This window comes from Mastigoproctus giganteus, chromosome 8, assembly GCF_048544385.1.
Source record: "Mastigoproctus giganteus isolate SK-2022 chromosome 8, ASM4854438v1, whole genome shotgun sequence".
Classification (NCBI taxonomy): Eukaryota; Metazoa; Arthropoda; class Arachnida; order Uropygi; family Thelyphonidae; genus Mastigoproctus; species Mastigoproctus giganteus.
Genome location: NC_143582.1, coordinates 39,826,732 through 39,848,000, shown reverse-complemented (window position 1 = coordinate 39,848,000; position 21,269 = coordinate 39,826,732). Strand labels below are relative to the sequence as shown.

Here is a 21,269-nt window from a genome sequence, read left to right as displayed (position 1 = left end):
AACCATTACTCAGCATTGGTGATCTCTGGCACTACCACCAACAGTCGGAGTCATGACCACGAGAAGGAACCCCTCATCATCATCAAGGTCAAAGGAGAAAATTTGTTAACTCGCCAAAATTTTCTCATCTGTAATGAAAATGGTTGATTCAAATATTTAAGGACACAAAACATAATTTTTGGATATATAATCAGATGTATAGTATATACAATATAGCCGATTATTTGTGGTACTCGTAATTGAGGAGCGCTAGAGCCCGGATAATTGACAAACGCCGTTATTCCATCTTATATTTTATTAGGATTGTAAAATAAAATGACACTATGCCGTCTAAAAGAATGAACATTCCAAAACAAATAAAAAAAAACTAAACGTTTTTCAAAAAGTCATTTTAGTAATTATTAAAAAGTAATAACTAAAAAAGAAACGTAATATCTGGGACCACGATTAATCCACACACACACATATATAATGTTAAACCGAATATGCATATAAACAAATATGAAAATTACATAAAATGCAACTTTAACGTGTTAAAAAAATCTTTTCTGTTAAGTGTGCGCCGGAATAAAAACACTTGTCCGTTTTTACTTCAACACTGGCTAAGTGACAGACATCTGAATGCGAACTTGCTGTTGACGTAATGCATTTGCAAACACTCGTTATCCTCTCCTTAAATCCAGAGGAATATGGAGAAGCGATCTGCCTCTCCACCACCACCACCTCTCATCGCTGTCTGAATGCACTGTCAAAAGTAGGTCACAAATAAAAGGAAGAAAAGAGTTTACTTACAAAATAAAAGCATGGAGTGTATACGGCGAAGGAGCACAGTGCAGACGACACCATGATAATCTGCACGGCTTTTGCTTTAAGGCAGGACACATCAAAGAAAGGAGGCTTCTCTTGGGGAATCTTGTCCTTGACCTTTTTTCTTTGATTTTTGAGATGCAAAATAGCCCTCCGCTGGGGGTGATAGAGAGTCGCCGATCGGTAGCAAATGCCAATGAAGAAGATGAGGAAGACAACACCTGTAGCGGCATGAAGACCAAGGCGCCAACCGAGAATCCTACAGAGAAAGAAAGAAAATGCCAGTCATATATCACCCGCGATAATTCAACCCAAATGCTTCAAATCTTATGATTAAAGGCGGCTGCATGGGATGCGAGAGTGCAAGAGATGAGTAATGCTCCACATCTGTGATTATTATCGAATCTTGAGGAGAGGAGAGGAGGCATGTTGAGTCACGAATGCTGTTACGTAGCAAGTATATCACGCCTCTTATTTTACGAACGTGATCTGTAAACGCAGGGTGGCGCTTGAAAAAAAAAATTGGCAACAAGTGTACGCTATTTGAAAACAAAACCAAGCATATTATGAACAGAAAGTGGAACATTTTCCTTTCTATTTCTTGTTGAAATCTCTCAATTACTGTTCATTTGAATATGGAAATCTTTGGATCATGCCTACCACTCGTACGTGGCACGCAGTTGAAAGTATATTTTTAGTGAAAGTGCTGTCAACCACGAGTGTTGAAAGTGCAAATTACCAACAGTATCTGCAGTGAGATAAAGGCAATTTCTGTTAAGAATAGTTTCATTAATTAATTAAATTACTTTATTTTTAATAATTAATTAATCAATCCAGGGAAATTGTTATTCGTTTCAAAGTAATTTCATTTTTCCAGTGATAAATAAGCGGCAGCTTTTTAAATGATTTGAACGAAGTGTATAAGGAACAAATAGTTAGCATTTGGTACGCACTGCAATCTGACGCTTATAAAAGGGATAAAGGGGAGGGGGTAATTGATTAACCAAATATAATCATGAAGTAGAAGAGTATGACTTCTGTGATCTATTTATACTTAAATAATACAGTAAAAACTGTTGTCTATACACAACTTCAAAGCCATTGAGCTAAACTCCAGTGCTGTAGTGATTTTTTTTTTCCTGAGAAAAAATATCCTTGTGTATTTATTATGAATACGTCATTAATCATAAGTATGGTTTCTCAAGTGCATCTCTACTGTATATCGTAATTAAAGTATTTTAAATTTTTATAGTATAAAATGTTTTAATTTTGTGTTTTAGATTTATGTAAGATGTAAGACATATATCTTACATAAATCTTATGGTTATCCCAGTAGTTATCCATTTTTTGAAGTTTGTGGTTTAGTTTTTGCAATACATTCTCCCGTTATACCATTATATCTGTGGGAAATTCCTTCCCGATTTACGAACTTTCGCTTTGAGAACTACTTTTCAGGAACAATATTTTGCACGGACACCGCAACGTTTCTAGCACCTTTAAAAGTATTGTATATCCGAAAGAGTGTGGGCCAGGATTCCTGGACCGCCTAATAGAGACGCACACACTAATGAACAGCTTATATTATTAAAAAAAATGTATATTTTTTTAATATGAAGACCGATTTGTTTTGCGGCTTACCAACAACATCAGTCGGTGAAAACCGTAAGTGTAATTGTGTACAGAATTATACATTAAGAAAGTTCTATTTATAAAATTTCAAGTATTGTTACCCTTTTTTATAATAACAATAAAGACTGCTTACTAATTACTATTCTTATTATTATCTCTTGATTCTCATAATGGTGTTTTTTTTTCCTTATCCGGCGACAGGTACTGGTACCAGGTGCGTGGTATGGTTGTTATGTCCACTTACTATTATTGGTCAAGGAACTCTGACTATCTTACTGGTGTTCGGGATGGCGGCTTTCTGGAGTTCCATGTAAGTGTTCTCTGGGAGACCTATTGCTGCTCGGTTCTTATGCTAGGTTCTAGGCTCTTTGGCATCATGCCAGCGATTGATACAATCATTGAGGTGGTCATTATATGTTCCATATGCCACATTTCTTTGACTTCCTGTCTGTGTTTCCCGATATTTTCGTTCTATGATTTCTGGAGGTTGCTGGTGTTGGGCACCGCTATGTCGATCTGGTAGGTAGCCATTTCCTTCTTATCGATGAGGGTTGTCTGGTCTGTTGTGCGGGATTGTCTTGGCCGTTATTAAGGCACGGTCCCAGTATAGTTTGTGAGTAAGAGGTCTTTAGTACGCCTGAGATTCACACTTGTAATACGGTACACTTTCGTTGACCAACTGGTATATTTGAACTAGCTCCTGATGTATTATCCTGGCGACCTGGAGTGTGTCTGTGAGTATACTCCATCCGGGTGATAACCCTGCATCCTGCAGTGATGTGTTGGATTGTTTCTGGGGCTTGGTGGCATCGTCGACATGTGTCATCTGTCACTCCAGGGTTCTTGGCGATGTATTTCCTGTAGTTCCTAATGTTAATTACTTGGTCTTGGATGAGGACCATGATTCCTTCGGTCTCGGGGAAGAACCTCCCATAAGTGAGCCATGCATTCGAAGCTATCTTATTTGTAGTGTTGATTGTCACTGTAGTGTCTACCATGATGTGCCTTCTTCCCCCATCTTTCTGTCTTTGTTTCTTCCTGCTCAACCTCAACAAGGAGACCGCACTCTGTGCGAGTGGTGTCTCCTTGTTTAGGTTGAGCTGTGTGTGCCGTTTGTCTATGCTCTTTATGACTTGGTAGATTGGCGCTGTGTCTTTTTGGAAGTAATCCCTTAGGTTTTAATTGTCTTCTTCTGTTGTTCAGTGAGGTCTGTCAAACCCCCTCACTCCTTTCTGGGCTATGGTCAGTCTCTCGATGACCTACTTCGGGTGGTGTTGGCTGCTCTTGGTTGTCATTATCCTGTTAGTACTGGGACTGCATAGGCGTTTATAGCTGCAAGAAAGCAAGCTTATATAGCATCAGCCAAAACAAAACAAAAAAAAAAAAAAAAACAGTTTACCCATCCGTACCCTCCAAGAATTTGTCTAATTTTTCCTTCAATTTATTCAACCCATCCACTTCCACAATAACTGAAGGAGGCCTGTTCCAACAACTGAAAGCAAACTTCCGCACATCTGCCCTGAAACCTTCCTTCCTCAACTTGATTTTATGCCCTCTCATATGTGTAGTCTCAGCTGATGGTATTTCCCAACTTGTTCTCAAAATCTGTGCCCCTGTGCTTACTCCTGCTCTGTGTCGCCTTTTTTCTCTTTCTTATTTCAAAGGTGTGTTCCCTTCTGCTTGTAAATTTACTCATATCCAACCAGCTCCTAAAAAGGGTGACAAATCCCTCCCATCCAATTATCGTCCCATTGCACTTACTTCTACTCTTTCTGTGGACGCATTCAATGGACACGTTTGTGAAACTTAAGTAGTTGCTCGACATTTCAAACGCTTTTGATCGCATTTACCATAAAGGTCGTCTAAATAAGCTTGCATCTTATGGTTTGCCAACTTTTTTTTGTAATTGGGTAAACAGTTTTCTCTCTAACCGGTCACTGCTGGTGTTGGTAGACGGCTCTCTATCTTCTGACTTCTTCACTAATGCTGGTATCCTCCAAGGTTCAGTTCTTTCTCCTACTTTTTTCCTCTTGTATATTAACGACCTTCTTTCATTGACCGGAAATCCTATCCATATTTCTGCTGATAATATCACATTGCATTGCACCTTGCAGTTTGAGAAACCTTGCCCTGCACGAACAGGTTCGAATTCTTGAATATCCGCTACCAATTCCTTAAATGGGGCAAAAATAACTTAATTGATTTCAATCCTTCTAAAACTGAGTTCTATCTTACATCTCGCAAAAAGGCTTCATCTGCTCCCATGCTTAACTTCGATGATATTCTGATTTCTAGGCAGGATCATATATCTCTATTGGGGATTACCCTGACTTCTAATCTCTCCTAGTATAAGCACATTACAAATATTGCTTCCTCTGCGTTTAAAAAACTGGGTTTTCTCTTTCGCTCTCGGGTTTACTTTTCTTCCAAACAGCTGTTCACTCTGTACAAATCGCATATCCTCCCTACCATGGAATATTGTTTCCACATCTGGGGCGGTGTCCCCAAAACATCTCTCAGGCTTCTAGATCCATTCAAAAGAGGGCAATTAATGACTCATCTTTAACAGAGTCTGGTCTCTCCACTCTCCGTCTCATAGACGTACTGCTTCTGTTGTATGCCTTTTCAACAGATACTTCCATGGGTACTGTTCTTCTGAATTGGCTCCTATAATTCCCACTCTATCTTCCAAAGCAGTCCGAACACGTACCACCACCAGTCAACATCCTTTTACTGTCCAACTTTAAACTCACAGGACCATCTTTTCTTCTTCTTCTTCTTCGTTTATTCATTCAACTTCAGTTTGCTGAAACAACCTTCCTTCATACACATTTCCTGAAGATTACGATCTACAGAAGTTCAAGACTAATGTCAAGAAATCTTCTTACCTCTTCTCAACCTTCAACTGATGCACGATACCTCTCGTGTTTGGGTTTTCATAATAATAATAATAATAATAATAAAAACTCCTCATAAATTCATAAAATCCTGTAGAACAGGGGTACATACTAAATAACACTAAATTAAGCCAAACAATTTCTAACATTAATTAAACAACTTAAAACATGCATCTTCATCAACCATCCGAAAGGAAGCGTTTTTGTTTATTATTCTTTTCTTACTTCAGGGAAAACACGTCTGAATTATATTCCCAAAAATATTCTTACTGTATATTTTGTTTGTGTGCGAGTATAGTTCATCTGGGTAAATGGTCAAATTATTGAAACACTTAACAGTATATACTTCTGGAAAAAAATCTCCACAGACTGTCCGACTGTGTCATTCTGTACTTCAGTTTTGGTTCTTCACCATTTATTCTCCGTTACATCACCCGACGTCCAGTTTTGTCTATTAATAACTGAGCCAGAGTTAAGATGTTCCTTGTTATTATAATTTCCATCCAAGGTGTGATATCCAGGTTAGCATACAGTATCGCTCTTGAGATGGTAAAGTTTTCCCAGAAATTCATTTAATTTCCAATCGTTATATTTTCACTTTCTTTCATCTTTTTTTTTTTTTTTCCTTCGGAAATTTTGGTTTATTATTCAGCAAACCAAGTTAACCGACCAAAGTATACACGCAATTCACAGACAACACAAAATTCCTCACAGCCTTAGCTGCTTTGGCGCAAAAAAAAACAAAAAAAACAACAACAATAACACGCAGGTTCAAGCTAGGTTTGGGTTCAAATCTCGTTGGAGACTGGAGGAAATTTTAATAGTCTCTTCAATCAAGGAGGGATGTAGTTAGCGGATCTCAGGAGGAGAAGAAGGAGAAGGAGGGAGGATCCTCCTCCCAGCCCGGGAGTTTTCTGGATTTTTTAACCTGAAACATGCAAATCAGCCTGTGAAACACTCTTGCATAGACACAATACTCCATAAAAAAACAACGTGAATTAGCCTATTTTACAAACTTACACACTATGACCATATTTTCTCTTAGAAAAAAATACAAAAAAAAAAAAAATAATAAAATAATAATAATAATAATCCGCTGAAAAAATCTACAAAAAAAAAACCTTGTTTGGTGTGCTCAGTTTGAATTAAAATCATCTACAAATATCAAACGTCTAATTGTGTTCGAATTCTTACTTACCCGAGGACCTCTTTGAGAAAGACGGAGAAAACTATTATTCCAACTCCCGTCCCTGACTGGATTATCAGTTCGACAGCTTCCCGTTTCCGCTTGAAGTACTGTCCGACCATGAGGTTCGAGGCCTCCCTGGCCACGCCTAGTCCTAAGGCCATGAAAATCCCGTAGCTGAGAAATATCTGATGAAGCTGGGACGCAAAGGAGGTGAAAAGACAACCTAACGCTGAAGCTAATCCTCCGAACACAGCTGTTAATCTCGTGCTCTTTCGTCGGCAGAAAGCAACGACCACCGGGGCCATGAAAAATCCTGAAGACAGCGATAAGGCTCCGAGCCACACTAGAATTGAAGAAAAAACGAAATTAATTCAGCGGAATAATTGTAGTTGTTCCTTAATGCATAGGGTAGCAGTAACATTCAAATGCATTCGACACTTTTTAGTTTAATTGCATATATTCATATAAAGCTTTGATTTTCCATTTAAGATGTGCGTTAATATAATTTCATTCGCAGAAATATATGGCTGTTGTTGTAATAGGGTTTGAGGAGCATCAGGGACTAAGACCATGTTGCCCTGCGTACACTGCCTGTAAATTACATATGTTCTGAAGTCGATTTTCTGTTTTCTGGACAAAAAATCCTAGTTTCCGGGAGAAAAAACCATGCTGTCCTCGCCTGAGACGACTAACTCGGCCACGTTGCGAAAAAGGCCCATAAAATTCCTCACGTCATCGACGGGACTCGAACTGGGGTCTTTTCCACCCGGTGTGGGGAGACAGCGATCCTACCAACTGTACTATGCCCGAAGGAAAAAAAAAAGATTGAAATGGCGTTATTGTGAACAATTGTGTTCTAAGTAATACCACAAACATCAAACACATCGTAAATAAATGGACAAATATTATAGCAATAAATAAACGATAAACGAAGTTTTTTTAAAACGTTTTATTATAATACTTTTCACATAACATGCGAGTAGTACTGAACTTACAGCAAGGGAAAAAAAAAAAAAAACTTTCAATTAAATATACTCGTATCCATAACTTGAAATATAACAGAAAATTAAAGTATTCGAGGTTATTGTAATGGCAGATCTATTTAGGTTTTGAAGCATTTAACAACTTTTTTAGAATGATCCGTTGACTTGGCGCATTATAGCCTTAGATGCTAATGCGCCATAAAACAAACAAACAAACAAACAAATTTAGAATGATCCAAAGCACGAAAGATATTAAAAGCTATAGTACTTATTAACGAGTATTCGTATTCCTTAAAGTTTGAGAAGACAGAAGATACTTGTTGACATTGTTCTTGAATTTCTACGAGTATATAGCGTAATTTTCAGGAAATGTGAAGGATGTTAGTTCCAAAGAACAAGGGTAGAAGGGATAGATGAGGAAGAGGAAAGGTTTTTTTTTTTTGGGAATTTGGAGATGGACAGTTAAATAAACGTTGACTAAGTGAAGAGTATGTTTGTATTGGTTTGGAAGAGAGTGGTGTAAATATAGACAAGGCGTGCAGTGTCAGACAGATAGACTGGTCGTTAACTAACCTTATTGTGCTACTTTTTTAGTATAATATAGTGCTTATTAGGTGTTAATGCCAGAGCTGCGCAAAATTTGACTGACGATAACGTATACGCGTATGGGGCTACGCCAATTAATTTTTTTCGTAATTTTTACAGTGGTATGAACATGTTAAAACGGCCTCACAGTTGAGGAAATCAAAATGGAGATTTGTCATTGCCACGAAAAAAAAAAGAGGGTAAACTGAAGATAAACTTGAAGGTAAGGTAGAAGTGCACTCAGGCAGTTTCATCGCTCAATTCCCTCCTACTTTTCCAACATTCCCCTCAAAATCACCGAGCGAAGTGCACGAGGTCACCACTCACAACGAATCGACCCGGACAGCGGTATTTTTCTAGGGATTACCGATAATTGTACAAACTGAATCACACGCTTCAGTCAGTTGCTCCTTTTACTGTAGCAATACTGAGAAACTGGAATCCATTTAGTCCATTCTAAGAACACATCACTAAGAGACCGTACGCATCAACTTGAAGATCAGCAGCGGAAATCTCTTAGCTTTCTACATGGGCTCGTATCTTCGAATATGAATCATCTTTTGTTCATCCCACATGAACGCATGTCCACTTCGAGTCATAGTTATGGTGTTGTTGTTGTTGTTATTGGGTTTTTAGGCACATCAGCGACCTAGGCCATATTGCGCCGTATATATTATGTCTGTAAATTTCATGTGTTCTGTAATCGATTTCGCCTGTTTGCTGGTCGAAAAACCTGAGTTTCTGGGAGAAACCCGGCCATGTTGAGAAAAAACTCCATAAAAATTCCTCGCTTCATTGACGGGATTCGAACCCGGGCCTTTTCTACCAGGTGTTGGAAGTAGAATTCTCACATATATACTCTGTACTACCGCGAGGGCTTTCATTACTCCCAGAATCGGAAATACAGTATTTGTACCTTGGGAGAGCAGCGCCCATAGTATCATCCAAAATTCTGTCGAACGCGCTCTCATAGATACTGTCATGGACGATGGCCAACATCGACAGATTTCTGTCTCGGTACCAGAATCGCTCCAAAAAGCAACAAAATAACCTTCATTGGTATAAATGCTGCCAATTTCCAATACCATTCTAATATTTTCATAAAAATGCTTGCTCCAAAGACAAAAGCGAAACATAGCCACCGTTGAATGAATTTAGCATAGTTAAAACTACCACAGTGCACAATAATGGCAGCACAGCTACCCGACTTCGCTACCTGACTTCGATGAGACTCTCCGAATAGATTTGGAATCCAGTACATTTCAGGGTCGCGCATGTTCAAAAATATAATATCTGATTGGCCGAATTCCAGTAAGAATATCTAGCAACAGGGCCCATCGAACGACATTGTTACAATCTGAAAAACTAATCATTAACTTAACCTGGATCTGACCACTGGCTTAAACTGGAATCATTATCTGGACTTGACCATTCACACGGACGGGACAATATGTCCCAGGAATGGCATACGAAGACCTGACAAAGACATTATGAAGTTTGCTGCCGAAACATCATTAGGCGACCTGAACCGGGTACCCTCACTCGGTTCACTTTCTTTCCTTTCCCTTGGCAGGGGTTGGTTACTCTGTACCCTCCCCCCCTGCCATCCCCTATCTTCACCTGGTGAGGAACGGGCCTGCCCCGCCGACTTTTGGGGTTATCTTCACTATTGACCCCATATTTCTGTCTTTCACCCCCCAGTCTTCAGTCTCCCTTCCCTCTCTAGCTATCTTGCGAATAGCGTTTGACCCTTGCCATTACCTTGCCACATTACGCCCCACATTAAAATAAAATAAAAAAAAAAAAAAAAAGAACTTTAACTTATATCTCTTTTGGCCTGACCCAATTTCTAGCGTTTCTCCCACCCCTCTCCACTTTTTTTTTTTTTTTTTTAGGTCCTAGCCACTGAAATATCAGGAAATTAGGTGGCAGGACCTGCCAGAGTAAATAGTAAATTTCTAAAATACTGGTGTACCTGGTCTGCCTCCACGAGGTATAGTGTGGGCAACGGTGGGTCTCATTTGAGACCCAACGGCTAAAAGACCAGATGAACAACGGTACAAAACATTACACACCACAATATCCACACACTTTTAAACCTCTGGCCTCTACAGTGTTCTGTATCACACCACAATGTATACTACGCGGAGATGGGGGAAACCCCTGGTGCCGTTAGACCCTAAACACACTATACACTATCAGAAATGGGATCGTTACATAATATATTTTGGCAAGAAATCTTATTGTGGCACAAGCCTCTGTGCCTGTCAAAGCATCAGGAATGTCAAAAATATACTAAGTCGCTTACTCTATCTGCTATGATGCGCAGAACCGCATTATTTTGTAATTCTAATTGAAACCTAGCCCGCAGATGAATTAGAAATTTTGACTTTCACCGTTATTACTCCACCCCAACCTGTTTCTCAGTTTTGTGTCGTCAGTATAACGGAATGGATGTCGTCACAATCAGTCATAATAAAAAAAAATAATAATCCTCGGTGACTTCAACCTTCTGCTACCGGCCACAAAGAAACTCCTCATTACGCTGTTCTTGAGTCCTTGTGGGTAGCAAAATAGATAATTTCCACCCTCCTTACAGTGACTGGAAAGTACCCGAGTTCGAATCCCGTCAATGACAAGAGGAATTTTATGGGCCTTGATCGTGACGTGTCTCAGTTAGTCTGTCTCAGACGAGGGTTGCATCGTTTTCCTCCCGGAAACTCGTGAAAATCGACCACAGAAAACATGCAATTTACAACATGGTTTCAGTCGTTGATTCATCTAAAATCTAACAACAATTATCTTTGAACATATCGGATTGAATGTGGACATTGTCCGTATTGATGTTCCTTCCTCCCATCGATGCACCCCTACAGAGTGTCTTCTCAGATTGTCAAGTAGGTAAAACCCGGATCACATCTGACAAATTCCTCCCGTAGGATGACGGTCTAATCTCTGCCTTAGGATGTCCACTTAAGGATGGAACTTTCTTCAGTTCAAGCTGCAATTTCTGTTAGAAGCATATATAACCTTAAATACATTAACACCGACAGTGTAGTTGTCCTGTTTCAGCTGTACCCGTGGACCATCCTTGCTGAACTGAACATCAGTGAAAGTGTCTCAATCACCAGTAGTACTGGCGATCCCTGTCGATAGATGTATAGGAACGATGCGATCATCTGTTGCGTTTCAAGAGAGAAAAATCTAGTGTCCGGTAGATATCCTTGGAATGAAGCGCTTAACATTTCTTCACCAACTGGTATATTGTAATTTATGAAGACCAGCTAATTAAAATAATAAACTCGCTAACTGACACATCCACCTTGGGAATTGACGCCATAATTCTGTTCAGTGTAAAAAATTGTTTCTTATATCATCAGAAGAGAGTTGCTCATCTCTACAACAAAAGAATCGAACATGCACAAGATGCCATCAAACTAGTTGATGTACAGAGTAGTGCCAGTAGCCAAAAAGCCTAATCCCGAAGCAACTGATGATTTCAGGCCAACATAAATTTCTCCCTGAATTGCTTCGCATCATGCAATCTTCGCTCATAGGCCCGAGCACACCCACTATGTTTACCTAATAGATCTACAATTTACCCGTCTGTCTCTGTTACCTCTTTTTGATAGACAGGTATGTTACTCTCTATCTAAATCACAAAAAATACCTCGCACTTGGAATACCAATAAGCTCTTCACATTTTTTGGCCTAAAATCTGCTTTGACTTAGGCGAAATAACACCGCTCCTTGCTTTATTCAAGAAATTCTATGGTATTTTGGCCAATTAACTCGAGCTCCTCAAAAATCTTTCGCCCTCGTTGGTAGCACGGTTGGTATAATCACCGTCCTCCCCACCCCGGGTGGAAAAGACCTAAGTTCGAATTTCATCAGTAACGGAGGAATTTTATGGGTATTTTTCACAACGTAACTGAGTTAGTCGATCTCAGGCGAGGAACAGCATGGTTTTTTATCCCGGAAACTGGGGGTTTTCGTCCAGAAAACAGAAAATCGACCACAGACCACTCAGTTTACACACATATATACAGCGAAATGTGGTCTAAGTCGCTGTTGCGCCTAAACCCTGCCAGAACAACAAAACTCTTTCGTAACCGTACAATCTATAAAATGATGGATGTATGAATCCCACTTGGTAGAACTCTCTCAGTCCTACTCTTTGCAGCAATATCCGGATCACTAATGGATCTTGCAGCATTATCATATGTACAGAATGATAATGCTACAGTACAGTATGTAGGTTGTCAGATACCTTAGAGGCGGGGGGGGGCATATGACGAGTTTATGAGGCTCTGAGTAGGGACAGTAAAATGAGTGAAGTTGAAATCACTTAAACGACTCTTTAACCTGGAGGCATAAATTCAAACTAAGAGGTATCGAGTGGCCTGTAGGAAGTTTGCTTTGGCCAACGAATTGTGAATCACTGAAATTGTTTCTGTGGGTGGTTGAGGCCAACAAATTCAGGAAATTCAGAACCCAACTTGGCCTTTGAATTACCTGAATTGAATTCCTTTTTGAATTTTGAAACATTTTTTTTTATTTGGTGATTTCTTTATCGTTAATTCGAAATTTATATTTTTAGCGCTGTGTACACTGCGTAGGACGTTCGGGACATCAGTAAATTTATTTATTTTGCCCGTTCTTCCTCTATACCACTACTAAATGACTCAAATTTACTTTACAAAATTATATTTCCAAGTTGGCAGCACTATTTTCTACTTCCTGAAATCTTCCAGTGCAATTTACCATCGCCACCTCTTAAGTATTAAATTAATTGGCTGAAAAAAACCCCTCTTCCACCAGGTCCACGTCCTTGCTAAGGTTATGAACCGTTAACATTATTCTAAGTATTATCGTTCTCAGGAATGTTGATAGACCTATGTCAGGAATTCCCAAAGTGTGGGGCGCAACCTCCCTTGAGTGAGGAGCACTTGGATGTTTTTATGAAGCAGTTTTTAACGAAATCTGGACAAACCATCCCACTAATCCAGGTACTAAACGTATTTTATTTCAATTATTGAGATTAATGTATAGAAGTACAGTATGTATGTCATAGTTAAAGATTTCTTTATCATATATATCAGATCTATGTACAGTATTTGCAATTTTCTGGAAGATGGGGGCGCGTGAAATGTAGGAAATGTTTTAAGGGGCGCAAGGCATAAAAGTTTGTGAACCTCTGATCTATATATGTTATTTACAAATTTGCCATTAAAACGAATAGACCCTTCCGAGAAACAAATTAAGTGGAACTTTTTTGAATGCACATTGTTGTGTCACTTTATTTACGAATCAGACTCGCTGTTGAGGACAAATAACTGTTTCGAAAGGAGTTGCCTCAGTATTGCATTCTTCAAATAAACAAACGAATTTGTACATTATTATAAAAAACCAAACAGTTTTTTTTTTTTTGTAATGACATGGAACAGTGTTAGCACAGCATTAGAAAAGGGGGAAATGTTTACGTGACATGGGAGCCTCATGGGAGGGGATTTTAACCCCAATACACTTTCTGGCCATGCCATGCATATGTAGGGTTCTTAATTTTTACCATTATCATCTCAGCGTGAAATATTTGGGATTCCGTCACAATCCAGAAAATAGAGATCCAAAAGATTTCTTCTCCTTCGTTCGACAGGTCTAACTCCCATGCTCCAAATTAAGACACGTTCTGACTTTTCACTCTCTCTTTTTTTTAACATGGTGAAGGATCTATTCTAAAGTATGCTTTTGATTAAAAGACCAGAGATAAAGGGGAGGGTTGAGGGAGGAAATAGGGGTAGTAATATGTAGGTTGGTACGATTAATAATTACTCAGAATAAAGGGTGTTGAAGAGCGAACCAAAAATAAGATGGAAGACTTTTCATATAGCTCACACCAGGAACCTTGATTAATTAGTTGGGCTTCACGGCAAAGAGATGTAAATGGCGAGGGGCTGAAAGCCATGATTGATGTGACCCCAGTCCCTTGCGGCTGCCTATAGCTAAAGTTTCTTTGCTGATGGGAAGATTTGGGAAGATTTGACAAAAAGGGTTTTTGTGGCATGTTCTTAGCATCTTGAAATGGACGGTTATGCAGTAGTCTTCGGAGGTCACGCCTGTTGAATTTGCATAATTTTGCTGCTAGCCTCCTTCGATGGTTTTAGAAATAATAAACTATAAATTGGAAATGATTATCTGTTGTCCGAGGGACACTTTGATTTAGGCCCATGGACACCACCTTTGGCCATTATTGGAGGGAATGTTGGCTGTTAATTTTCACGCAAAAACTCAAATATTGGTGGCATAACCTGACCTTTCATCTTGTGAGGGTTGTGTTAAAGTCAGATAATCTCTAAGGAACCGAATCGAAATTTGAATTAATCATTATTTTCTCTCTCTCTATCCCCCCCCCCGTTGGACCTTCCTACTATCTATAAAAAAAAAAATCCTATTATTTTATCCTCCCACCCGACATATGCACACGTTGCGCTGCATGATACCTGTAAGCAACGTCGCAATAAGTTTCATCGACGCGTAAACTGAGTTTAACCCTTCGGGACCCTCAGTTCATCTCGGGGTGGCTGCGAGCGATGCAATTTATAAACTTTCTTGGAGCAATTAGGCTTTTAAATGGTCCTCATACCCGTGGTCCCTTAGCAGCACGAGAGGCAGGTTAAATTGTTTGCCATCTATTTCTCATCGCGTTACAGGGATACATTGTCACTCATGAACTTTATTAACCCCGTACACCATGGAGGCTGAATTTAAAATTCCTTCAGCGTTTTCCTTCCCCATCTCCCCGTCTGATTCAAGAGAAACAAATGAGTTAGGTCGACACCTGGTGTTAGCTGAATAAATTAATGCGTAATTACTTGCTAGTGTAATCAGACAGGCCCCCGTTGCGTGAACCAAAGTTTCTCACTTCGTGCGGAAATGCTTATCCCAATCACGCACGAGTATCGACAAACAAAGAGAGTATTAAACCGCACTCGCATGACTTTTTCATGTACGACATTGAACCGTAGTGAAAGGTAAACACAATAGAAAACATCTAAAACAAGTTGGCTCATGTCAGGCATTGAAGATGCGTGGAAGAGCGTTTCAGTGGTTCTTCAGTGGGATGGCTATTTGAATGCCCTTGTTAACTTCGAAGGCTGCACGGAAAAATTCAATCCAAAATTAATTTGTAATTGCCAACATTTATCACAATGGATATTGACCACTTGGGATAACGAACATGCAAAGAACTTCACTGCGACCATATTGTCGATATTAACACTAATTGCATTGTAGAACACCTGTTCCCAAAGTTGTTAGGGAGAAAGCCTCTTGTTGGGAACTCCACCTCTTCTGGTTGCATGGTAAACTTCAATTTAATGAAGTCTGGAGTTTTAGAAGGATAGCTTTTTTTTTACTGTGTGCATACTCTTTTTCCATTAATAGAAAAAACATTAGATATTGTAGAATTTTTCATATGAAAATAATATTTTTATATGAATCTTTTTCTGTTGTACCTACCACTCCCAATTCCTCCCCCCTTCCTGGCTACGCCTTCGGTATCATAACTAAATTAATAAATTTTACAATTAATTATTCTTTAGTTATTAACGTTCATTCTGAACATAAGTTGAATTGTATTAAACTAGTACTTCAAATCATACTTGGGAGTGCGCCGAGTAAATGTTTAAGTACTGCCTTATATATGATTTTTTTTTTTAAATAATGCATTTCTATATTTGAAATATATCAAATATCTTTTAATATAGTCAAAATAACATGCTTTTTCTATTCATATCACTTCGTTCAATTTTTTTTTTTTTGTTGTCAAAAGAATCAAGAAAAAGATTAAAAAAAAGCCATCGTCTGAATTTCATCGCCTATTCCCAAAGTACGTAATGAAAATACACATGAAAATCGTTTATCCATTACACTACTAGTTTAACTGTTTTCGCTGTCCTTATAATATCCTGATTTACAATTTCAATTAGTCCTTTGCGCAGTTGCATCAATTACTTAATATTGTATTTAAAATTTTGGTTAATATCATTAACTCGATTCCTGGTTGAGGTTTATGACTTATCTTTGTAGATGTTACAGTAAAAACCCAAAATCCCTTACTACCAATTGTTATTGGTACAAACTAGAAGCTTCTAATAGCATTAGGCAAAACTAATTTTTACTGGAAAGAACTAGAAACCGCTGCACCTGCTGGTAAAAACCCGAATCCAAAGTGCAACTCCTAGTATGTACTGAAATTTTTAGTAAACACTAATTCTTACCGCGTATCTTTTCTACAAGGCCGTGCAAATGGGGGATGCATTGGATGCACTTCACCAGGGCCCCAATCGAGGGAGCCATCAAAGTCTCAACATAAATAAACGAGGCCCCTTAATCCCTTTTGCATCCGGGCCCCCAAGTACTTTTGCACTGCCCTGCTTTTCTTCATAAAAACTAGTTCCTTCGAAATTTCAATTAACGGAAATCACAAGAACACTGTGGTTAAAATGTTCGCAAGTCTAAAGGGGTTAAATTTAGAACAAGGCTCTTACCCTTGTATCTTTGCGACAACAAGTGATGGACAGGTCTAGCTGTGCTCACTGCTTCTCAGTGATTAGCTTTTAATCACACCACGATTTTGCGTTAGAGAGAATGCCGTTTGTCAAGCGAGTACAGTTGGCAGAAATGCGATGTACAGGCTGGGAAACCTAACGTTTGTTTGTTCAAGCGAAAGAAATATGTTTTTTTTTTTTTGTTTTATTTGAAGTTAAACTTCTTTAGGCGCGCTCCAGGCAATTTTCAAATGGGAGTAACTTGCGTTTGTGTATTGACAAAAAAACGCAACGAAAATGCGACCGTTGCCATAAGCACACGCAGTACAGGCAACTATCGTACTAGGGTAAATGTCCCGGTTCTCATACACCGAAGTTAAATAGCGTTAGGCTCGGTTAGTAAGTGGGAGGGTAACTACCTGATGTAGTTGATTTTTTGCCTTTTCCTTTTTTTAACCTGTAGAAAATATTCTTCTGATTTTCGCGTATCATTTAATTTTGTTAATTGGTAAGATAATAAAGTGTAAATCTGTGCTTTATATCTTTACTTGTATTTTCTATTATTAGAATCGCCGTTAATAGAAATAAAATTAAATTTGTAAACGTGATCACAATGACTGGCGCTTATCGTATAGTGAATATTTTGTTATGGAGTGTCCATCGTCGAGTGATTTGATCGTACAGTGAACTAGTCGTATAGCGGGGGTCCACTGTAGTGAGCGTTGTAAGGCGTATAGAGCACGTACACGAGCAATGCTTCGGTGTATTGACAAATATGGCCAAGAAAATGCGACGCAAAATCATTCATCCCCCCACCATTGTATCACTCCGTACCAGACACGAGCGACGCATGACCCAATCAGTACCCCTACTGATTGTTTCATGCTGTTTCTTTTGTCATTCTCCACCGTATTTAATAAAAAATTTCGAAGAAAAAAAAAATTATAATTCAACATGTCGAAGACTAATAGTGAGCGTTGTAAGGCATATAGGGCACGTATACGTGCACTGCGACAACCGAAACCGCCTCCACTGAGTACAAAGCAGAGATCTAAACTATTTCGAAAGCGAAAGAAATTATAATGTGCGATGGAGTTGAACAAAGAAGCCGGAGAAGGTCCATCCACATCTTCACAGCATCACATCTACCCAGAAATGTTAGAAGTGAATCTGGAAGTCATGGAAGTTGATACTGCAAATGAAAATGATGAAGAGTCCTCGAAGCCCAGTCGTAAACGAAAAGCGAAGAAGCCAAAACCGACTGCCAGATGTACTCCATCAAATCATTCGACACGTAGCGAGCGTAATACACAGCAGGAGCAGCAACAGAATTTTAAGAAACACCGAAGTATACACGCACAGTTTAAACGCACATTCCTGGATAATGATTTCGGTTCAGAGTGTTCCGTGTATGAACGGCTTTTGTTCAAGGACGATGTGAAGAGTGTAGTAGCTCGAGATCACGCTCTTCTTCAAACAGCATTTCCATATGAGGATGTAAATCAAATGTCGGCCTGTAGAAGCTGTCATGGCTCTCTCAAGAACAAAGTGATTTTAGTTCTATCGAAGTCAAATTGTTTTAAATATCATCCGATGCCACAGCACTTACCGAAACTATATTTGGTAACGTAACCTTTCACATCTCCGAGGTTCTCATTTATGCAGATTCGTTGCCTGCAGCATTCATACGGTCAATACGGGATCCTCGATCAAGTGATAAACGTTCATATAACGGAAGTTTCACTTAACTTCCGTTATGCGTGCTCGGCACATACTCAATTTTTTTTTTTTTTTTTAAATAAACTTTCATTTTCAACTACAATTTAGGCTAGGTTAGTTTAGGACACCAATTCGGGACAGATTCAACCGTAAAACGGTTTTCGTAATCTATGAGTGTCAACACTTATAGATTACGAGTGTCGTTTTACCTCTGAGCTGAAAATACAGTGTCCATAATCCCCACTAGATTATGGACACTGTATTACACTTGAATCCCTCCCGAATTGGTGACGTAAACTAACATAATCTAACCTTTTTAAACTAGTTCAAAATGAAAGTCTATTTAAAAAAAAAAAAAACATGTTTCTTTCGCTTGAATAATCCAGTAACAAGATAGCTAACAGCAGTTTCGTAGGAACTATTTTTTACTAAAAAGTATTCGGTAAGAACTAGTTTCTACTAAAAATGTTCGCAAATACTAGGAGTTGCACTTTGTATTACGGTTTTTACCAGCAGGCGCAGTGGTTTCTAGTTCTAGTAAAAACTGCTTTTGTCGAATGCTGTTAGGAACTTCTAGTTTTTACTAGTAAGAGCTGGTAGTAACGAATTTTGGGTTTTTAACATAGATACAAAACTCGAGGCTGATATTGTGACAAATAGATATAAATAAATTTACTGTTTATGCTCCGGGACAAGCGCACGGTCAGAGGAGTTTACAAGATAGAGCGAATACAAGAAACGGCACCGTATTTAGCAGTCACGGGCTTGAACTCCGGTCACTCAAGACACGTGTACTTATGCACCCTCTCGGTGACCACTCGGCTACGGCGGCCACACTATAATAGACTATTATGACGTATAATAGACTGAATGAGGGCTACGTGCTTGCGAACCTAACTTCCTTAAAGGTACGCCAGAGGAGTGCCATCTTATAAAAAATGTGTATACTGTAAATAAATTCTCATATAATATATATTAAGAAATGTGTTTTTATTTCATTGATCAAAATTAATTAGATAATTAATTCCTTTTGTAAGATATATATATATATATATATATATATATATATATATATATATATAGAGAGAGAGAGAGAGAGCGCGCGCAATAAAGCAGACAGAAGATCAAAAAAAAGTAGCTACAACCGGCTTGTACAGGAAACAACCTTCCTTTGAGTGAATAAAAAGAAATTGGCCAAGTACAATCATCTTCCAAAACCCAACTCTGGATTTGTAAGGTGATTTTATTGTATTTTTTAAAATTTATTTTTGTGATTCTGATAATATTAAAATTAAATTTACTTTACGTATTTTCGACTTCGCAATGATTTCTTTCTTAATGCTGTAGTAGTACACGACTTAAATGTTTTCATATTAAATTATCCTCAAGCTACGCAAGTCTATATAGGGGTGGCAGTACTATCCGCAGGGGTTGCGACGACTTATAAATAAATAATATCTTTTCATCTTCACTTTGTATCAAATAACCAATCGTGAAATCAAATCTGATATAAATTGACATTACAGGCCTGACGTAGACGAGTGGTCAAGAGCGCGAGTGCAGAGTAGCACACGCTCTTTGAGTGGACCGGGGTTCAATCCCGTGACTACTAAATACGATTAACGTTTGTATTGATTGATTTATTGTAAACTCCAGTGATCTGATGGTCGTGCCGAAGTTTAACAAGAACGTTATTATTAAAAGACTTTCTGAAAATTTCAGTTTTTGACTTGTGCTCCTTTTTTTTCCGGGGGGGGGGGTATGATGTACATAAGTGAACCAGTACAATAAAACATGCAGGTTTTTATCATATTTTGTCTTGTTATTCCCCATCCAGACAAAAATAATTTGAATAAAACAGCAAATCACTTTAAAAGATGTTTATTTTACGTCTCTCAAAGGCATCTTGTACATTTGGCATGCCAGCATGCATGTGATGATGCACTGCTGTGAGACATGACGTTTGTTATAAACATAAAACTGTCCATAGTGTAAATTTTACGCTTGCAGTTCTTTATAGATCTAATAAAAGTAATTTAAATCTTTGACTTCGGTTCAGTATGAAATAACTCGTATGAAAGAAAAAGTTTAACAAATAAACATTGCTTACTTTATTTGTGGGCATTTCAGTGTCACGTTCCATGATATTCGCCTGCCATGTTTTGATTGGGGGGGGGAGATCGTCATAGACTCAAGTGTACGCTGACACTGGAAACCCGCCTAACAGCAGGGCAACCTTAGAGCTACCGTCCGCGCATAAAAATCCCCCCACTCCCCACTAGAAGAAAATGCTTCACAGTGCGCCGTGAGTAGCATGCTTGAGTGACGGACAAGTGACAAATGGGCCGTTGCAGTGACAGACATCCCTTCGTACGGGACACCGTAAAGGGTTTAGCGTAGGGCACGTCGGAGTGGGAAAAATCACAGCACTAATAAATCACTTGCCGGGTTTGATCCTCCTTTCCACTTGTGCTGGCGTGATGCGAGATTTCCCCCCCCCCCTTATCTAATGACACTTGTCACGGAGGGAGACTCACGTGATCCGACAGTAGCATTGATCAGTCACGTTACGCGAGGCCTCTCAGAATAGAAGCTCGTCATGTGAGAACCAGAAGAAACTCGGAGGACGCGTGCGGAGCAAACGAAGGAAGAGGCACTTAGAGAACTTCTTAGCGCACATACGGGACTTGAACGGACAATCTTGGCAAATCAAGGATCCGGTTGCTTTCTAAGGAAGGGAAGACGCAAAAATGTACAACTTCTTGTACGAAGGTGGAGAGTCCATTTATTTCTGCTTCTCACGTTGAACATCTTGTTTGCAGAGATAATTACTTATGGCTATGGGAACAAGTCGGATTAATATCAGTACTGTATTAATACAGGAAAACTGATGCAAAGAAGCCAAATTTAT

The 21,269-nt window shown here is 38.9% G+C and overlaps 1 protein-coding gene across 1 annotated transcript in view; it reads right to left on the bottom strand.

Moving 5' to 3' along the window:
• Positions 1–21,269, bottom strand: part of LOC150081471 (monocarboxylate transporter 10-like) — a 120,301-nt gene that overhangs the window by 9,041 nt on the left and 89,991 nt on the right. Inside the window, exons 2-3 of the mRNA XM_090379320.1 lie at positions 6,532–6,865; positions 793–1,066 (exon numbers count right to left, since the gene is read on the bottom strand). Of these exons, the coding sequence (XP_090235446.1) occupies positions 793–1,066; positions 6,532–6,865 (608 nt within the window). The remainder of the gene's footprint in view (positions 1–792; positions 1,067–6,531; positions 6,866–21,269) is intronic.